The sequence below is a fragment of the Macaca nemestrina genome, chromosome 6, assembly GCF_043159975.1.
Source record: "Macaca nemestrina isolate mMacNem1 chromosome 6, mMacNem.hap1, whole genome shotgun sequence".
NCBI lineage: Eukaryota > Metazoa > Chordata > Mammalia > Primates > Cercopithecidae > Macaca > Macaca nemestrina.
Genome location: NC_092130.1, coordinates 29,318,201 through 29,336,314, shown reverse-complemented (window position 1 = coordinate 29,336,314; position 18,114 = coordinate 29,318,201). Strand labels below are relative to the sequence as shown.

Genomic DNA, 18,114 nt, shown 5'->3' with positions numbered 1-18,114 from the left:
AATAAGCTCTGGAAAGAGAAGAGGGGACCCTGTGTTCCACCATCATCTGAGTTATTTATTCACTAGGCTAATTGCTTCTCCTCTCTGGGCCTCAGTTTCCCCAGCTGTATATGAAAGGTTGAACAAGATTAATGCTTCTCAAACTTGAATGAGGCGCTGAGTCACCTGATGATCTTGTTCGAATGGAGATTCTGATTCTCAGTAGGTCTGGGAAAGAGCCTGAGATTCTGAATGTCTGACAAGCTCCCAGGCCATGCCAGTCCGCAGAGCTAAGGATCACTCTCTGAGGAGCAAGGAACTAGATCAGCTCGAAGGACATTTCTGGTAATGATAATGCCTATGAGCGCGATACAACCAAAGACTGAGAAGTAGAGCAAAAACAAATTCTGCCCCAGGTGTCCCACAGTATTTGGGGGTCCAGTGTGAGGGCCAGCTATTTCCCATGAACCACAGATCCCTTTAAAAAGGAGCTTGATGTGCACAACTCAGTCAGGCATTCAGCCGCAGAGCCAGCTCCCTGGACTCTTCTTCCCAGCCCATCTCCCACCCTCACCTGCACTTCCCCTCCTGAAACGGAAGAGACAAAATTTTCTAAGCCACTTCCCTAGCCTATCAGGGCTGGGGAGGGAGAAGCTTGTTCCTAATCAAGACAAAGAACAAGGCTTAAGAGACACTTGAGAATCTTTTTCTGTCCTTCCTTTCTCTCACTCATTCATTCATTAGTCATGATTCAACTATTTACTGAGTACTCTCTGTGTGCCTGGTATTCTCCTAGGGGCTGAGGTTACAGCAGAGAAAATAAGACAGATGGGGTCTCTAATCTCATGTTGCTTACATTCTAATTGGGAGGAAAATGGGACAGGTCATACATAAATAGGTAGATTTTAAAAATGAATGAGATCATCTAAAATCACAAAAAGCAATAAAAGAATAATGAAACAAAGTGGTGGGGTAGGGGGGCTTCCTCTGTCTATTGTTCTCAGGACAAAGTCCAAGGCTGGAAAAGCTCATCTCCACTTGCCCTTGTTTGCTTCTCCAGCCTTATCTCCTGTCACTTTTTACCTTGAACTTTCCATTCCAGCCACACAGGACATGGAGTATCAAGGCTGGAAGAGGCCAAACAGCCTTTGATGCAGTGGTTCTCTCAGCCCCAATCACTCTTTCTCTTTGTCCCTACCTCCTCCTCTTTTTCCCTCTTTCTCACCCAACTAACCCCTCCTGCTCTTTCCCAGCTTACTCGCCACTCCCACTGGAAGCTGGCCCTGCTGCCACTGATCTGGGCTAGGAATCCCTCTGTGCCACCTTCCCCTATGACAGCATCCATCACCTGTGAAGTCATGTTAGTTGGCTGTGTTTCCCCTACCAGACTGTAAGCTCCTCAAGGGCAGGAGTCCTGTCTTATTCACTCTGAATCCTGAATCCTCAGCAGTTGCTGCAATGCATAGCACAGAGCAGGTGCTTAAGGAATACCTGTTGAATTAACTGACACTAAGTTTAGTACATTTAAGAGCTCAGTAATGGGCTGGGTATGGTGGCTCATGCTTGTAATCACAGCACTTTGGGAGGCCAAGGCAGGCAGATCACCTGAGGTCAGGAGTTCAAGACCAGCCTGGTTAACATGGTGAAACCCCGTCTCTATTAAAAATACAAAAAATTAGCTTGGTGTGGTGGCAGGTACCTGTAATCCCAGCTACTCGGGAGGCTGAGGCAGGAGAATCGCTTAAACCCAGGAAGCGGAGGTTGCAGTGAGCTGAGATAGCACCACGGCACTCCAGCCTGGGCTACAAGAGCAAAACTCCATCTCAAAAAAAAAAAAAAAAAAAAAAAAAAAAAAAGCTCAGTAATATAAGACAAAGGCATCTACAAGACATGGCTTTGGAGACAAAGAATAAATTGATAAATTGGAAGGAAAAGAATATAACAATTCCTCAGTCCTTTCTGGAGTTCACATTCTAGTGACTTTCAGCTCTACACTGTATTGGGCCTCCTACGAGGCTTAGCAGGCAGACTGGGGAGAAATTATTGACCTCCATTCAACAGCTGGGGAAGGTCATGCCTCAGAGAGGTGAACCTACTTCAGCTGAAGTTACCCAGCCAGGTGGTGGCAAAGCATGTCCGAAGAAAGTTAGGGACCAGAGACATCAGATCCAACTCCTCCCTCTTGTAGGGGATGGGGTGGGGGTGGTCACCAGCAGACTCTGAACTAAGTGCTCTAGCTCATTTCAAACTCAAAATAACCATTTGAGGTAAATAGTAGCTATTGCCACAAAAAAAGTAGACACATGATTTGCCCATCGTCCACCTTCCCCCTCTAGCCCAACTGCTCCTGGGCAGACTGTGCAGAGTACCACCCCATTTGTCCTCAAGGACTCCCCACCCGGGGGCAACTCATGAGAAACTCTCCACCCATAGATTGACTGGGACAGACAAAATCCTAGACTTCTAATTTCCTTATTTCACAGTTGGGGGCAATCCAAAGTTTAGACAGAAGGAACTAGTCTATGGCACATACTGAGATAGGCTCAGAACTCCAGCGTCAGAACTTTCTGAAGTAAGTCTCACAAGTGCCCTTGACATGAACCTTCTAAGTTGGGAAAGGGCTAAGAATGATGTGGACATGACCTAACCATTTGTTAGCTGTAGTCAGGCTGGGCGAAGAGAGGCAGCTCCTCTGGTAGTTTACTCTAGAACTCATTAGTTCCCTCTACTCCTCAATGGTTTGTGCATTGGTAGGTAGCCCACGGGAAGTAGGATGTGGGTCGCTTACTACTTAGTGACTGTTTATGAAGATTATTATTGCTACTATAGCAGTATAGTCTCCCAGCTGAACAATAACCTAGAAAGTATGGAGAGTGGCCAGGCGCGGTGGCTCACGCCTGTAATCCCACCACTTTGGGAGGCCGAGGCGGGTGAATCACAAAGTCAGGAGTTTGAGACCAGCCTGGCCAACATGGTGAAACCCCATCTCTACTAAAAATACAAAAAAATTAGCTGGGCATGGTGGGGGGCACCTATAATCCCAGCTACTCAAAGGGCTTGGGCAGGAGAATTGCTTGAACCTGGGAGGCACAGGTTGCAGGGAGCTGAGATCACACCATTGCACTCCAGTGTGGGAGACAGTGCGAGACTCCGTTGCCCCCCCCCAAAAAAAAGTATGGAGAGTAGGTGGAGTAGGGCTAGCAGAAATAAATGTGTTATTTACATGCCACCCAGTTTATAGAATTGTATTATAGCAGCCCAAACGGATTAGGACAACTCCATCTCAGGTAAGCCCAACAAACCTAGTATTTGCCAGGCCAGGTCCTGTTGAGGCCTCATTGGGAAATCTGTAGCAAATTGTTGGTAGTACAGGCCCGAGACTGTGATCCTTAGAAAGGCCACTACGCTTGGCCTGGGGTCAGCACTTGGGAACTTCTATTTCAGAAGGATTTCCACCATTCCCCAAACTAATAAGAGTAGCTCATTATGCCTAAACTGTACAAACAATGCAGTTTCTGTTGACTGCCTACGTTTCTTCTGGGAGTTTGGAATTCTGGTATGTGCTTAGCCAAGGATGCCTATGTGACCAGCCCCTAATAAAAACCCTGGCATTGAGTCTCCAGTGAACTTCCTTGGTAAACAACATTTTTACACATGCTGTTACAGTTCATTGACAAAGGAATTAAGCACATCCTGTGTGCTTAATTCAGCTGGGGGATGATTCTTGGAATCTCGTGGCTATTTTCCTCCAGACTTTGTCCCATGCACCTTTTCCCTTTGCTGATTTTGTAACCTTGTGCTATAATAAATCATAGTGTCAGTATAATTATATGCTGAGTGCTGTGAGTCCTCCTCGCAAATCACTGAACCTAGAGGTGATCTGGGGACCCCCAACAGGAGATAAGCCTAGATTTCACAGAGTCAATCATAATCCTGTGCCAATCCCTTAAGAGTATACAGCTTAAGCCAGCGCTATCCAACAGAGATATAATGTGAGTCACATGTAATTTTAAATTTTCTGGTGGCTATATTTTCAAAAGCAAAAAGAAACAGGCAAAAATAATTTTAAGCACATGTTTTCTTTAACCCAATGCATTATTATTTTTTTATTTTTATTTTTGAGACAGAGTCTCACTCTGTCACCCAGGCTGGAGTACAGTGGTACAATCACCACTCACTGCAACCTCAATTTCTTGGGCTCCAGTGATTCGCTAATTTTTAAAATTTTTGTAGAGATGTGGTCTCACTATGTTGCCCAGGCTGGTCTCAAACCCCTGGGCTCAAGGTATCCTCTCACTTCGGCCTCCTAAAGCGTTGAGATTATAGGCATGAGCCACTGTGCTCAGCTAATCCATTATATTAAAAATATGTTTTAAATATTTCCATATGTAATTTTATTAAAATTATTGAGATATTTTATATTCTTTTATCAAACTAAGTCTTCAGAGAACACTGTGTGTTTTATACTCACAGCACAGATCAGTTTGTACTAGCCCCGCTCCCAGCACGCAATAGCCACACACCGCTATGGCCTGCCTGCTATATTGGCTCAGAGGTTAATGGCAAGGGCTCTGGAGACAGTATATGCGGAGACTAAAGACACTCTGTCTGGGATGCCGATTCAACCATGTTGATTTCTGACTAACTCCAGTTCCAGAAAAGCCTCTAAGATTGTCAGTTTATCTACTGTTCCTTGTGTAAGAGCATGTCCTTATCAAAAATATTCTCCTTAGGTGAAAACAACCTTAATATTATCACACTTTGGTTGGCCTGCACATCCCTTCGATAGGGAGATCACCCCTTCCCTATGCTATATAAGCCCTGGGCTGGGAAGGGGTAAATAGCTCGGGGATCCACTATCTCACTTCACAGTCACCTAAGACTTCTGTGGCTTCTGTCTGTAAGTGCCTAATAAATGTTTCTTTCTGAGGAACTGGGTATGTCAGCTTCTTTCTTCAGCTTCTCAGCCTCCTCTGACTTTGGCGGGGGCCAGGGGTAGGGTAGGTTTACAGAGACCTGCTCACAGCAGAATAGTATGTGTGGGTCAGAAGCCTGGTTCTGTGACTTACCAACTGCATAACCCTAAGCAAAGTTGCTTAATCTCTCTATGTATTAGTTTCCTCATTTGCAAAATGGGGATAATAATGTTGGCTACCTCATGAGGTTGCAGAGATTAATTAAGGCAGTACCTGGTATGGATAGGATATTGAGTGAATGCTGGCTGCTACTCTCTTTATGCTAAAGCCTGGCCCTTTGAGACCAACTTGTCTAACACCTTGTCCCATAAATGAGAAAACTGCAGCCCAGAGTTTGGAAGGCACTAGTTTCACAAGCAAAGACTACAGCCGCCTATCTCTCCTCTTGATGAACTCCCTGTCTTCTGGCTGGCCCTCAGATCAAATTTACTAATTGTTTAGGAAACTGGCAGCTCCAGGGCCCCAGCTCAGTTCTGCAATTTCTTCTTGACTGCAAAACAAGGGCTACTGTTGGAAGTTGGCACTGAATTGACGCAGGCTGGGCCTCATTTCTGCTTCCACCTAGGCTCATCAGTTAGAGTGGCTGATCCCATCTTTGAGTCCAGAACCTGAAGTGTTTACTAAGCAATAATAAGGCTGGCTTTCATTGTTTTAACTTTTTACAATCCTTTGAGTTTATTAACTTGTGTTCTATCTTCCTCGAAGACACAGTGCATCAGCACTTTTTGTGAAACCTCCTTTTAAGTCATCTTCAGTCTCTGTTCACCTACCAAGTAGGTAAGTAGTGAGCTCCCTGTAGAGGTCTCTAACAAATAGGATGAAGAGGTTCCGAGTGCTCACTTGTCTGGGTTGTGGAAGACGTGTTCTCAGAATGGAAGCAAAACTAGCTTACGATTCTTCTACAGCTTCTCTTTCTATCCCTCCCTTCTCATTTTGCCCAATGCAAATCATCCACTCTCCTCTGACAAGCCTACTCAGCATAATCCACACGTCTTGACTCTTCCTAGAAGATGAAATCAGACCAGTCTTGCGGGCTCTACATGGTTAGAACTTGCTGACTTGAAGCTCTCCTTATTCTGTATGCCAAATATTGTTTTATTTGACATTAATTTATTTGATAGATATGTATCAAGCAACTACTATGTATTAGGCTCTGTGCTGGTGCTGGTGCCTTTTTGGATCTTATAATTTAGTGCAGAAAACAGACAAACAAGACATGATGATAAAGTACAACAAAGGGTTGATGTAGAAAGTGTCACATACTCTAGGAACTATAGGAAGACAAGGGGACCACCACGAAACTCCTTTCTTAAGACGTGACATTAGTGGAGACATGAAAAATGAGTAGGATAGAACCAGTTGAAGGGAGATAACCTCTGTTCCGAGCAGAGGGAACAGCAGAGATGAAACCTGGAAGTGAGGGAGAATGGCAGACTGCAAGAACTGAAAAATGTCCAGTATAGCGGAGGCAGAGAGAATATGGAGAGTGTGGCAAAAGATGAAGAAGCAGATGGATTTTGAGGGTACTGTCTGAAGTGCTAAGGAATTTAGACTTTAACCTGAGGGCAGTCGGAAGCAGCCTGGTGGAGAACGATATATTTCAAAACATAGGGTCCTTGAGAACAAGTCAACCAAATGTATTTAAAAGGCTGCTGATGAAAATATTGGGAAGTATTGTTTTCATTCTCATTGTTTTCATTGTCATGCTCTTTGTGCCAATGGTTAGACCTCCTTTAAAAGCTGACTGCAGCATAAAGGCCCTTCTTAATGCCAGGGCAGGCTCCCCCACCCTCCCCACCCCACTGTCCATGTCATCAGTTTTGTACTCCTGTTTTGTATGGCTCAGGCTATCCTTATACCCTTAGGAATGAAGAGCCACAGACACCACCACTGAGAGACTGTCAAAGATCCTTGATAAATAGGTGGACAACTGAGATCAGAGAAGGAAAGTAACTTTATTACTTTCCGTAGCAATCCAGGGGTAGCATCTCAGGTATCTGGCTCCTTCTTGTCTCCCCCAAAGAAAGAGACCACCAGGGCTGGGATTAAGGTGAGACAAGTGAGACACAGAAGGTGCAAAATGTAGAGAGATGCCCGCTGCCAGGTGCCAGCCTGCGCTTGTGTGACCCTAGGTACCTTCCCTTCCCTCACCCTGCTGGTCTCTGCTGGAAACACCTTTAAGGGCAGGGACTTTGGCTTCTAGACAACTCTTTAGCATCTCTCATGGTGTTAACATGTTGCTAGGTGACATGTTGAGGGTCACTAGATGCCAACTGATGCTAATGAACAATGGATTTCTGACAAACTGATGTGTACACAGATGTTTATAATTTTGGGTAAATACAAACCTCAAAAGACAACAGAACAACATGGAGAGGGCCTGAGACTGAGTCTAGAGACCTGGATTCTGATTCCCTCCCTGCCATCAGTTGGTTATGGGAACTTGGGTAAATTGCTCCTCGTCTCTAGGATTCAGTGAAGTGAGGTGGTTAAATAAAACGTATTGGCCAGGCGCGGTGGCTCAAGCCTGTAATCCCAGCACTTTGGGACGCCAAGACGGGCGGATCACGAGGTCAGGAGCTCGAGACCATCCTGGCTAACACAGTGAAACCCCGTCTCTACTAAAAAATACAAAAAACTAGCCGGGCGAGGTGGTGGGCGCCTGTAGTCCCGGCTATTCGGGAGGCTGAGGCAGGAGAATGGCGTAAACCCAGGAGGCGGAGCTTGCAGTGAGCTGAGATCCGGCCACTGCACTCCAGCCTGGGCGACAGAGCAAGACTCCATCTCAAAAAATAATAATAATAAAAATAAAAAATAAATAAAACGTATTGAGCACTTACTGTGTGTCAGCCATTGTTCATATGCTCCCAGGCTGTAACTCAGCTAAAGACTTCCTGGCCTCTGAGGTTCCTTCCACTTCAACAGGCTGTGGTTCGAGGTGGGAAGACTTCACAGAGAAGGCAAAACTTGAGAGACATCTTCCAAATTCCAATGGGGATGTTAATACCTTTAATCATAGTAAAGGCATGGTTTCTCAAGGCATTTCTTGGTCAGAAGAAAGTTCTAGAAGGCACTTAATCCTAGGACTCACACTATCAAGGCTACAGCCAGGCCAACTGCCTCACAATAACCTTTAGAACATGTCTGAAGGCAGATTCTCAGCTTCTGCCCCTAGAGATTCTAATGCAATGACTCCAAAGTGGGGTCCAGGAATCTGTATTAAAGGCTTCCCAGTTGACTCTGGTGGTCAGATTTGAGACTGATTCCAAACACATTCCCCATCTGTGGACAGGATCATACCTAGACAGCCCAGCCCTAGAACTGCCTGGCCTGATCATAAGTGTTCCATGGAGATTTTGTTTTTTAATGTAATGAATGATTAAGTCAGCAAATATTTTACATCTGTTGTGTGCTAGGTCCTGTGCCAGGTAGTGATTATGGGCTCTATTCTCAAAGGACTCCCGGTCTCGGTCTGTCACTTACTTTAGAAACAAGTCATCTAGTCAGAGTTAGAAGGGCACTGGAGATCACAAATCTATCCTATCATTACACAGCTGAGGAAACTGAGGCCCAGAGAGGAACTGCCACATGTTAAATACTACACAGGGAGCAAATTTATTTTCTGCTTCTAAACCAGGTGGTTTAGCCACAGATAGGCCAAGAATACAAACAGACAAGCCTTGCTGGGTTTCCCACTCAGTTGATTACTATTAGACCATTCCCTTTTTCTCCACTCACATTTCTGTGCATTTCCATGGTCTTCATAGAATTTAAGCCTAAAAATAAACAGTTTTCCTTGAGTTTTTGGGTCTTCATTTCTGAAGACTCTCATGTCACAGAAACCTTTAATTAAATAAATCTGTTATGCTTTTTTCTTGCTAACGTGTCTTTTGCTACAGGTGTGTCAGCTGTGACCCTTATGATGGGGAGGAAAGGCACCCCACCTTCTCTGTCCCTACAGTCCCAGTGCCCTAACCAGACTGGGGTTTTCAAAATCCCGGGACACCCACTCTTTGTTTCTTAAGCACTAAACCTATATATAGTAAATGTTTCTGGAAGTTTAACTTCAGATCTTGCTGAAATTTTAAACCCTCAATTTCCAGAGGACCATCGCAAGGTGTTTTTAAAGCCTGGATAGGAATAAGGAATGCTTCCCAGAATGGAGACTTCCAGCAGTTCTTGGGTGCTATTAGCCCCCTTGCCTTCGCTGTAACGGAGACCGCTGTGCCTGCCTCCATTCGCACTTTGGAGCCAAAAGAGGAAGGGACTGCCTCCCACGTCCACAGGGACCTGACTTCCACCTCTCTGCCCAGATTTGCTTATGTCACTGTCGCCCCGGGCCGGGGAAGGGGGAGCTGAGGGCAAGTCGCGCCCGCCCCTGAAATCCCAGCCGCCTAGCGATTGGCTGCAAGGGCCCCGGCTTGGCCGCGGATTGGTCACACCCGAGGGCTTGAAAGGTGGCTGGGAGCGCCGGACACCTCAGACGGACGGTGGCCAGGGATCAGGCAGCGACTCAGGCGACCCTGAGTGTGCCCCCAGCCCGCCATGGCCCGGCTGCTGCAGGCGTCCTGCCTGCTCTCCCTGCTCCTGGCCGGCTTCCTCCCGCAGAGCCGGGGACAAGATAAGTCGAAGGTGAGTGAGCCTCCGGGCGGGGGGCCAGGAGAACAAACCTAGCCCCTCGGTGTCCAGCGCTTAGTGCAATGCACCCCTTTTCCCAGGCTCCCCGCCAGATGGGCGATCCCCAGGTGCGAGGGACCCCCTGAACCCCTTTTGCCGCCGCGACCCCGCCCCCGACCGTCGTCGTCTTGTAGTTCCATCTGTTGGAGAGCTGAAACCTGGTGCTTCAGGCGGGCAGAATGACTAAGGGAGGAAGGTCTCTTTCCCCCGAGCTCGCACTTTCTCCCCACTGCCACCTCGGGGATCGCCTTGCTACATCTATGTCACCTCCGTGCCTGAGCTGCTCCCCTTCAGTAGGACCTGAGAGGGAGGGCGTCACAGAAAAAATGCCTGGCGTCTGGGTGGGCTGTGCAAGTTCCAAGGGAGACAGACAACGAGAAAGGGGAGAGGCAGCTGGGTGAGCCTGGTCCTGAAGAACTGCTGTGGGGGCTCTTCTAGTCCAGGAATGATACAGGCGGGTAGAAATGGCCACTTGGATTCAGGGCATTGGGAGAAGAGGCAGAGATCAGTGCTAGAAAGAGCTCTGGAGTGGCAGTGCCGAACATTCAGGACCCTGAGTCCTTACCTGTTCCTGGACCCCCGTTTCTCCATCTGCAGGGGGGAGTTTGGGGGTGGGAGTGCATGGGGCACAATGAAGCTGAGGGCCTCAGAGGGGATGCTTGGAGAAGCTGAAAAATCCACAAGCTGTTCTCTGCAATTTCCTCCTCCGGGGCAGCCTCACTACCCAGGACCCACTGTCATTAGCCTGAGGAAACCTGGTAGTTGGAGAAAGCTGGGGACTGCTAATTCAGAAGGAGAGGTAGAATTCTCTGGAGCCTCGGTCTATTTCCAGCAGGTGTGTGGCCCATACCTGGAGTGGGGATATTGAGGCCAAGAGCGGGAAGAGCCAGCATGCTGACCTCCTTGGACAGTGTGTGCCGGGGTGGGCTCTGTAGACCTCTCCTCTACCCACTGAGTGGGAGTGGGTGGGGAAGGAGGCAGAAACCAGGTGTAGGGATAGACTCAAAGAGAGCAATTTCTGTCTCCAACCTCCCAACACGCATAACTCACATTTTTGCAAGCTCTGAGCTTGTGTTTCTAAAATCCTCTGGGCCTTCACTTTAATTAAGATCTTACGAGTCTAGGAGTCCGTTTCCAAAATTCTATCCACTTCTCAGGAAGCCCATTGCAAGCACAGGCTTCCTTCCATGTTACTCACCCCCTTTCTGTCCTCAGCCTAAATCCCATTAATCAGCCTCTCCTTGGAGTCAGTCTAAATGGATGTGAAGCCACTTTGTCCAAGCCCCCTCCTTTTTTATCCATCCCTGTTCATAATCCCCAACTCAGAAGGCATTTTCCAGGTCAGGAATGGGGTCGATTTTCAACATTGATGTTGGGGGTGGGCCATAGACAGGCCAGCACCATAGAGTGAGTCCCAACCTCTCAGACTGGGGAGGGTCAAAGAAGGTACGAATTGGGCCCTGCCTCAAGAAGGCTAGCGGGGAGAACCTGGACTCTATGAATAACTCATCATAGCTATGTCTTCTCTGCAGAACTCTGGGGAGGGATAAATGGACTCAGAGAGAATAGGATGGGGATGGTCTAGAAAAGTTTTAGGGTGAGGTATAATCATATCACATACAACTAGTCAGGACTTGCTGGCTAATGAAAGCCTGGACATGCCCATCTCTGCTCCCAAGTTCTTACAGTTGAGATGTCTTAGCTCTGGGTTAGGACCCAACCACTCATCTCACCCCCAACCCCAGGGTAAAGGGATAGGGTTATGGGGCATGTGGAGAATGGAATGGATGAAAGGGGACTCAGCCCCAGAGAGGTGTTTGCCTCCTACCAATTCAAAGGAAGAGGCTAGGGAACAGATGGGGTCCTCCTCTTCTTGCTGCATCCCCTCCCCAGTCCAACTTCAGGCTGCCCAGGCTCCTTGTCTCTACAAAAGGACTGCAGAAGCCGGAAAGAGTGACAACTGCTGACGTGCATGGGATCCTAGTAACCGCTGGTTTCTAGGTGACTAAACCTGACAGAGAGAATCATGGAACCACAGGCTGACAGAGTTAAAGGGCCTTTAAGACAGCCCTGAACCTGACTCCATCTTACAATGGAGGAGCCGGAGCCCCAGGAAAGGGGGTCACATGGCATCAGAGACACAGCAAAGCCCAGCACTCAGGTCTCCAGCCTCCCAGACCACTTCTCACAGATCATATTGATAGCAGTGGTAAGACAGGAGAGGAGAAAGACACAAGACCAGCAGCCCCAGCCAGCCAGAGTCCTGGCTGAGTCCCATCATCCAACTTTCAAGCCACCAGAACCCTCCTCTCTTGCCCAGCTATGGGAAGATTGAGGCACTGTCATGGCCTCTCCCCGTTATCTCCTTCAGCCACTGTTTCAGATGCAGTGCTCTGGGATTCCATGTGCCCAGAGAAGGGAAGGGGACTCATAGAGGACTGAGTTGCAGTGGTCAGTGGGGAGCACAGCTGTGGCTTCTCCACCCGTGGGCCACCTTCTGACCCCCACTATCCCTTGACATGGGATTTTGTTCCAAGAGATTCTATGCCTGTTTTGTTCTGCCAATAGATTCTCCCAACCGTTCTGGGCAGCAGCATGCTTATCTCCCTGGACATTATATGCCCGGACAGTGAAAGTGACTTGCTCAGAGCCACGCAGCCAGCAAAAACCAGAAGCGAATGAAATAGGGTTCTCCTTGCCACACCCCCAAACTGAAACTGTGCCCAGAAGCTGGTCCTTCTGTTTACAAGCTCCCATGATTAGGACAACCTGTCATCTCTTTTTCTTCCATGTCTCGGAGTTCATTTTTGGGTCATGGCAGAGTTAAAAAAGTGAACAGGCTATAGAGATGCCCGGCTTTCTGGCCACTAGACCTTTGTGGCGGTCTAGGGTATATGTGTTGTGCCCCAGTCTGTCTGCATTTTAAGGTGGAAATGGCCCCAGCTGGAACGAGGAGCTCCAGGAGCAGGAGGAATGTTGATCTTAGGTCTTGGGCCTGCCTCCAGCACCCACCAAAAGTCACAGGGTGTGGAATATTAGACTCATGTAAAGCAAGAAGTTTGCACCAGTGCCAAGAAGAGAGCTTGCAGCTGCCAGGGAATGGCCTGGCGGAGGAAGCGCAGCCTCGCCCGGCTCAGCAGGCCTGCTTCATGACAGAGGTATCTCTTCTGCATCCTGTGCAGGGGCCACACCCTGCCAGCATGGATCACTCCCTTCACCTGGTCAGGCCCAGGTTCCTTGCCTCAACAGCAAGTTCTCCAGAACTGAGGGGAAGAGAGGGAGTGAATTTGCTTTTCTAACTCCAGCCACCTGTCTCTGCCCTCTCCTGGCCTATAATGCTGCTTTGCATTCCATTTGTTTATTGTCTGCCCACCTTTCAAAGGGTATCAAGGCCACAAAGGACCTTAAAGATCACCTTATACAATGGTTTCAAGGTTTTTCCTTTCCCATCACGACCAGCCCACCTGCCAAATTATGTCAATGATGCAATGACAGACATCCTTTCAAGGGTAGTCTCAGAGTTTTGTTGTCTGTGTCAGGGATGAGGTAGAGGCAGAGTAGGCTCATAAGCCACATCCTACTAGCCAGCAGTGAGCCCAGTCCCCCCTTTCCCACTGATCATGATCCTATCAAGCCATCATGGTTGACCTGGTTGAAGAGTTGGTTCGGTTCAAGGTTCTCATTTTATAAACGAGGAAACTCAGGTCCGAAGAAAAGAAAGGGTCAGTCCAAGACCACACAGGGAGTTAATGGCAGACGGACGTGGAGCCCAGGTCTCCCAGCCCACAGTCCACTGTACTCTGTCCCTCCTTGTCCTGGAGGCTGACTGTGAGCAGCAGCTGGGGAGGGAGGAAGGCATAAGGGTCATCATCAGCCTGCTCAGGCCCGGAACATTAACACCTGCAGGTATTGTTGCTTTTCCCTACCTTGCCCAGCCCTTTCCCCCATGCCTGGCTCTCAGTCCTGCTTCCCTATTTGGTAACAACAGCCTCATCTTTCCTGTCCTCCAGATTGGGAGCCTCTGAATGACCATGTCCATACTGCCTCTGCCTCCTTTCTGTTCAGTTTTTCCTTCACACTGGCCTAGTTCAGGCTCTCATCCTCAATGGCCTGGAGTATCCCAACAGCCACCCAACCAGTCTCCATCAGCCCGTCCAGGAACCCAGCCATCAGCTTTAGGGCAGTCTCCCTAAATAACTTCAGTAAATATTCTGAAGTTGACATGTGATGTGGAAGTAATTAGCAAAATAAGTCATTCTCTAGGGTTCCATAGCACTCACTTATTAAGTGCTTATTAAGCACTTAAGCACTCACGTATTAAGCACTTAATAGTAAGCACCTAATAAGCACTTATTAAGTGCTTTCAAAATCATTATCTTACACAAGGAATTAGGAGACCTCAGTGCTAGTCCAGTTCCAATTCTCGGGGATGATTTTGAGAAAGTCACTTTCCCTGTTGGGATCTTTCATTCTTTTGAAAATGGAGATGTCCAAGTTCCCTTCCAGCTCTAACTGCTCCTTTTATGGCCTTTCTGTGTTCCAGATGGACTGCCATGGTGGCGTGGGCGGCACCATTTACGAGTACGGAGCCCTCACCATTGATGGGGAGGAGTACATCCCCTTCAAGCAGTACACTGGCAAATACGTCCTCTTTGTCAACGTGGCCAGCTACTGAGGCCTGACGGGCCAATACATTGGTAAGAGCCCACCCTTCCTCCCTGCTTTATTTGGGGCTGTATGGCATATTTCAATCACAGGATCTTTTCTGGTGCACAGGGGGAAGGGTGATGGCAATCATGAGAGTCCAAGCCCCTTTTCCCAGCTCCACCGTGTTCTGTGGTTTTGTGAAGATGATTATATAAGCCTGAGGTCTGATTGCCTCTGGACATGTTCTAGGAGATTCCCAGTTATCTGTCTTCATCTCTGGGCACCTCAACCACCCTAAAGGCAGAGGGATGGAGATTCGGTTTGTGATTAGAGCTCCCTTTGGCTGGAGCATGAGATGGTAACTGGAGCTCCATCTTGCTGAGAATGTCTCATTTTCCCTCAGCCCCATCTGCTTTGGTGCTTCTCTTGGCAGCTCTCTGGAACTCTGGCCTCTGGAAAATTGCCTTGAGGCCCCAGAGTGTATGCATGGTGTAGTGGGATGAAGGGGCAGGCTACATTTCTAATGCCCATTCTAAAATAAACTTTGAAGATGATCTAGTTTAGCCTTCCCCACTTCTCAATTTACAGATAGGAGACCAAGACTCAGAGTGAAACACAACTTAAGCAGAGTCACAAAGCTATTAGTGGCGGAATGGGGCATTTGGCCCAGGTTTCATGATCTCCTGATATGCTTACTCCTTTCTCCCTAGCTGGGGTAGAATACAGAGGCTAGGGGAACAGGCAACCAAAGGCAAGCGACAGCACCCAGGGGAAAATGCTCTGGGGCTGAGCAGTCTGCTGGCAGGGGGTCAGGGAGGCAAGGACAATTTGACCCTCTATGCTCTGCCTGGCAATCAGGCGAATTCCCGTAAGCGGAAGGACGGTGGTCGCGTGGTCCAGTGGCTGTGAGTGCTCTGTCTGGGATGCTTCTCTCTAGCCTTGGAACAGAGCACAGTGCGTTTGGGCAAGAGATGGGCTGGGTGCTGCTGCAAAAGAGACCAGGGGACACTGAGGAAACTGGGGAGCTGGGCCAGGGCCTCATCTGTGTTCCTGATTTGCCAAAGATTATGGGAGGGTTGTAACCTCACCCCAAAGGTCTCTGCCTTGTATCCAGGGATGGATAGTTCTTGCTCCAGGAAACTCAATCCTCAGGGCCCTGAATGAGTGCTCCAATTGGCCCAGGTGGAGGGCCTTGGCAATGGGCAGGTGACTGACAGCTGATTTGAGGAAGGGTATTCTTTTCCCCCAAACCTCCAATCCATCCTGATTTAGAGTCAAGAGGATAGGACCTGAGTCCCAGCATTGCTGTGAACTCACTGGTGATCTTGGGCAAGTCCCTCCCTTTCTCGGGCCTCAGTAGTTCCAGTGGCACAGCAGGTGAGCTGGGGGAGTGGTGTGGATGAGACAGGGCTCCTTGCCAGGATACTCCCATGTCTGCTCTTTCTCTTTGGCCCAGAACTGAATGCACTACAAGAAGAGCTTGCACCATTTGGTCTGGTCCTTCTCGGCTTTCCCTGCAACCAATTTGGAAAACAGGAACCAGGCGAGAACTCAGAGATCCTTCCCAGCCTCAAGTGAGTGCTCACTCAGCATCCTAAGAAAGCACCTCTCACATGGCCCATGTGTCTTGTATCAACCCCAATTCATGGTGAACATTTATCAGCCACCAAGAACCACTCTCCTCTTCTAGGATCCCCAGTGAAATGAGGGAATGGAAGGGAAGGGACAAAAGAGGGAAAAGGACAGACATGACTAGTTGTGATGTGCATCTGCGGGGAGCACCGAGGTGGGGGGACACTGAAAAGGGACCAGGCTGGAAAGGAAGACCGCGGACTCACATTATGCCTACACCCACTGCACATTCACTGGCTCCTGCTTCCCCCTGCGGAATAAATCCAGACCCCCAACACCCCCCTCCCCTGTCCCTTCCTCTCATTTCTGAGCCCTGTGCCCACCTCCTTGGAACCCACCTAAGAACATTCCTCAACAGGTATGTCCGACCAGGTGGAGGCTTTGTCCCTAATTTCCAGCTCTTTGAGAAAGGGGATGTGAATGGAGAGAAAGAGCAGAAATTCTACACTTTCCTAAAGGTGAGTGAGCTCCCACCTGTGTTGGCTGGGACTGCAGCCCCTCTTGGCTCCAGTCCACACCATGAAGGCCATGCCACCTCCCCTGCTCCTGGGCTCTTAGGGAATTTCTTGGTATCTATTGTTCCAGCTAGAGGGCTCTGCAGACCCTGACTATTGGCCCATTTTACAGGAAAGGCCCAGAAGGAGGACCCAGAGTGAACATACTAAGGGTTTCACAATCTTCTAGAGCCACAGCTGGCACTGGCAGTCAGTCTTCTAACTCCCAAACTGGGGCTCTTTTCTCAGGGCCAGGCTGTTCTCCCACCCCAGGAAGGTCTAGGAAGGAAGAGGGTCGGGTGGCCTCAAGCAAGGTTGACACTCCTCTCATCCCTGCTCTAGAACTCCTGTCCTCCCACCTCGGAGCTCCTGGGTACATCTGACCGCCTCTTCTGGGAACCCATGAAGGTCCACGACATCCGCTGGAACTTTGAGAAGTTCCTGGTGGGGCCAGATGGTATACCTGTCATGCGCTGGCACCACCGGACCACGATCAGCAACGTCAAGATGGACATCCTGTCCTACATGAGGCGGCAGGCAGCCCTGGGGGTCAAGAGGAAGTAACTGAAGGCTGTCTCATCCCATGTCCACCATGTAGGGGAGGGACTTTGTTCAGGAAGGAATCCGTGTCTCCAACCACACTATCTACCCACCACAGACCCCTTTCCTATCACTCAAGGCCCCAGCCTGGCACAAATGGATGCATACAGTTCTGTGTCTGTACTGCCAGGCATGTGAGTGTGGGTGCATGTGGGTGTTTACACACAGGCCTACAGGTGTGCGTGACTGTGTGTGTGTATGGGTGTACAGCCACGTGTCTACCTATGTGTCTTTCTGGGAATGTGTGCCATCTGTGTGCCTGCAGCTGTGTAATGCTGGAGAATAACCACCTTTCTCTCCAGTTCTCCATTCCAATGATGATAGTTCACTTACACCTAAACCCAAAGGAAAAACCAGCTCGAGGTCCAATTGTTCTGCTGTAATCAATACCTCAACCTTGGGGCCAGCATCTCCCACTGCCTCCAAATATTAGTAACTACCACTGACGTCCCCAGAAGTTTCTGGGTCTACCACACTGCCCAATCCCCAACTCCTCCTTCCTGAAGGGCCCTCCCAAGGCTACATCCCCAGCCCACAGTTCTCCCTGAGAGAGATCAACCTCCCTGAGATCAGCCAAGACAGATGTGAGAGCAAGGGCCACGTACCCCATGTCAGGGGTGGCGTCTTCATGAGGGAGGGGCCCAAAGCCCTTGTGGGCGGACCTCCCCTGAGCCTGTCTGAGGGGCCAGCTCTTAGTGCATTCAGGCTAAGGTCCCTGGGCAGGGATGCCACCCCTGCTGCTTCAGAGGATGTGCCCTCTCCCCTCACTGGTCCATTGGCATGAGACTCACCCCCTGTCTGCCCAGTAAAAGCCTTTCTGCAGCAGCTGAGCCTACTGTGTGTGGTTTTTTTTCAATGGTGGCTGCCCCCGCCTGGGTGGGGAGTGAGGAGGAGAAGGTGGGGCAGGGTAAAGTGGGGAGGATGAGAAAAGAACAAATACAACAACAAAAACTTTTTACAGTGGGTGCAAAGGTAACTGTGGTTTTCGCCATATGGCAAAATCCAAGGCTACCTCCCCACCCCACAATTCTCCGAGATCAGCCAAAGCAGAGTGCAAGGGCCACATAACCCTGTCAGGGGTGGCATCTTCATGAGGGAGGCCCCCTCCG

General features: G+C 49.0%; 1 protein-coding gene across 1 annotated transcript; it reads left to right on the top strand.

Annotated features, from left to right (window-relative positions):
- The first annotated feature begins 9,426 nt into the window (after window positions 1-9,426).
- Window positions 9,427-17,835, top strand: LOC105466859 (glutathione peroxidase 3). The gene is made up of 5 exons (XM_011715962.3): window positions 9,427-9,587; window positions 14,176-14,329; window positions 15,736-15,853; window positions 16,270-16,369; window positions 16,748-17,835. Exons 1-5 carry the CDS (start codon window positions 9,501-9,503, stop codon window positions 16,967-16,969), a joined length of 681 nt encoding a protein of 226 aa, XP_011714264.3. The 5' UTR covers window positions 9,427-9,500; the 3' UTR covers window positions 16,970-17,835.
- The last annotated feature ends 279 nt before the right edge of the window (window positions 17,836-18,114 follow it).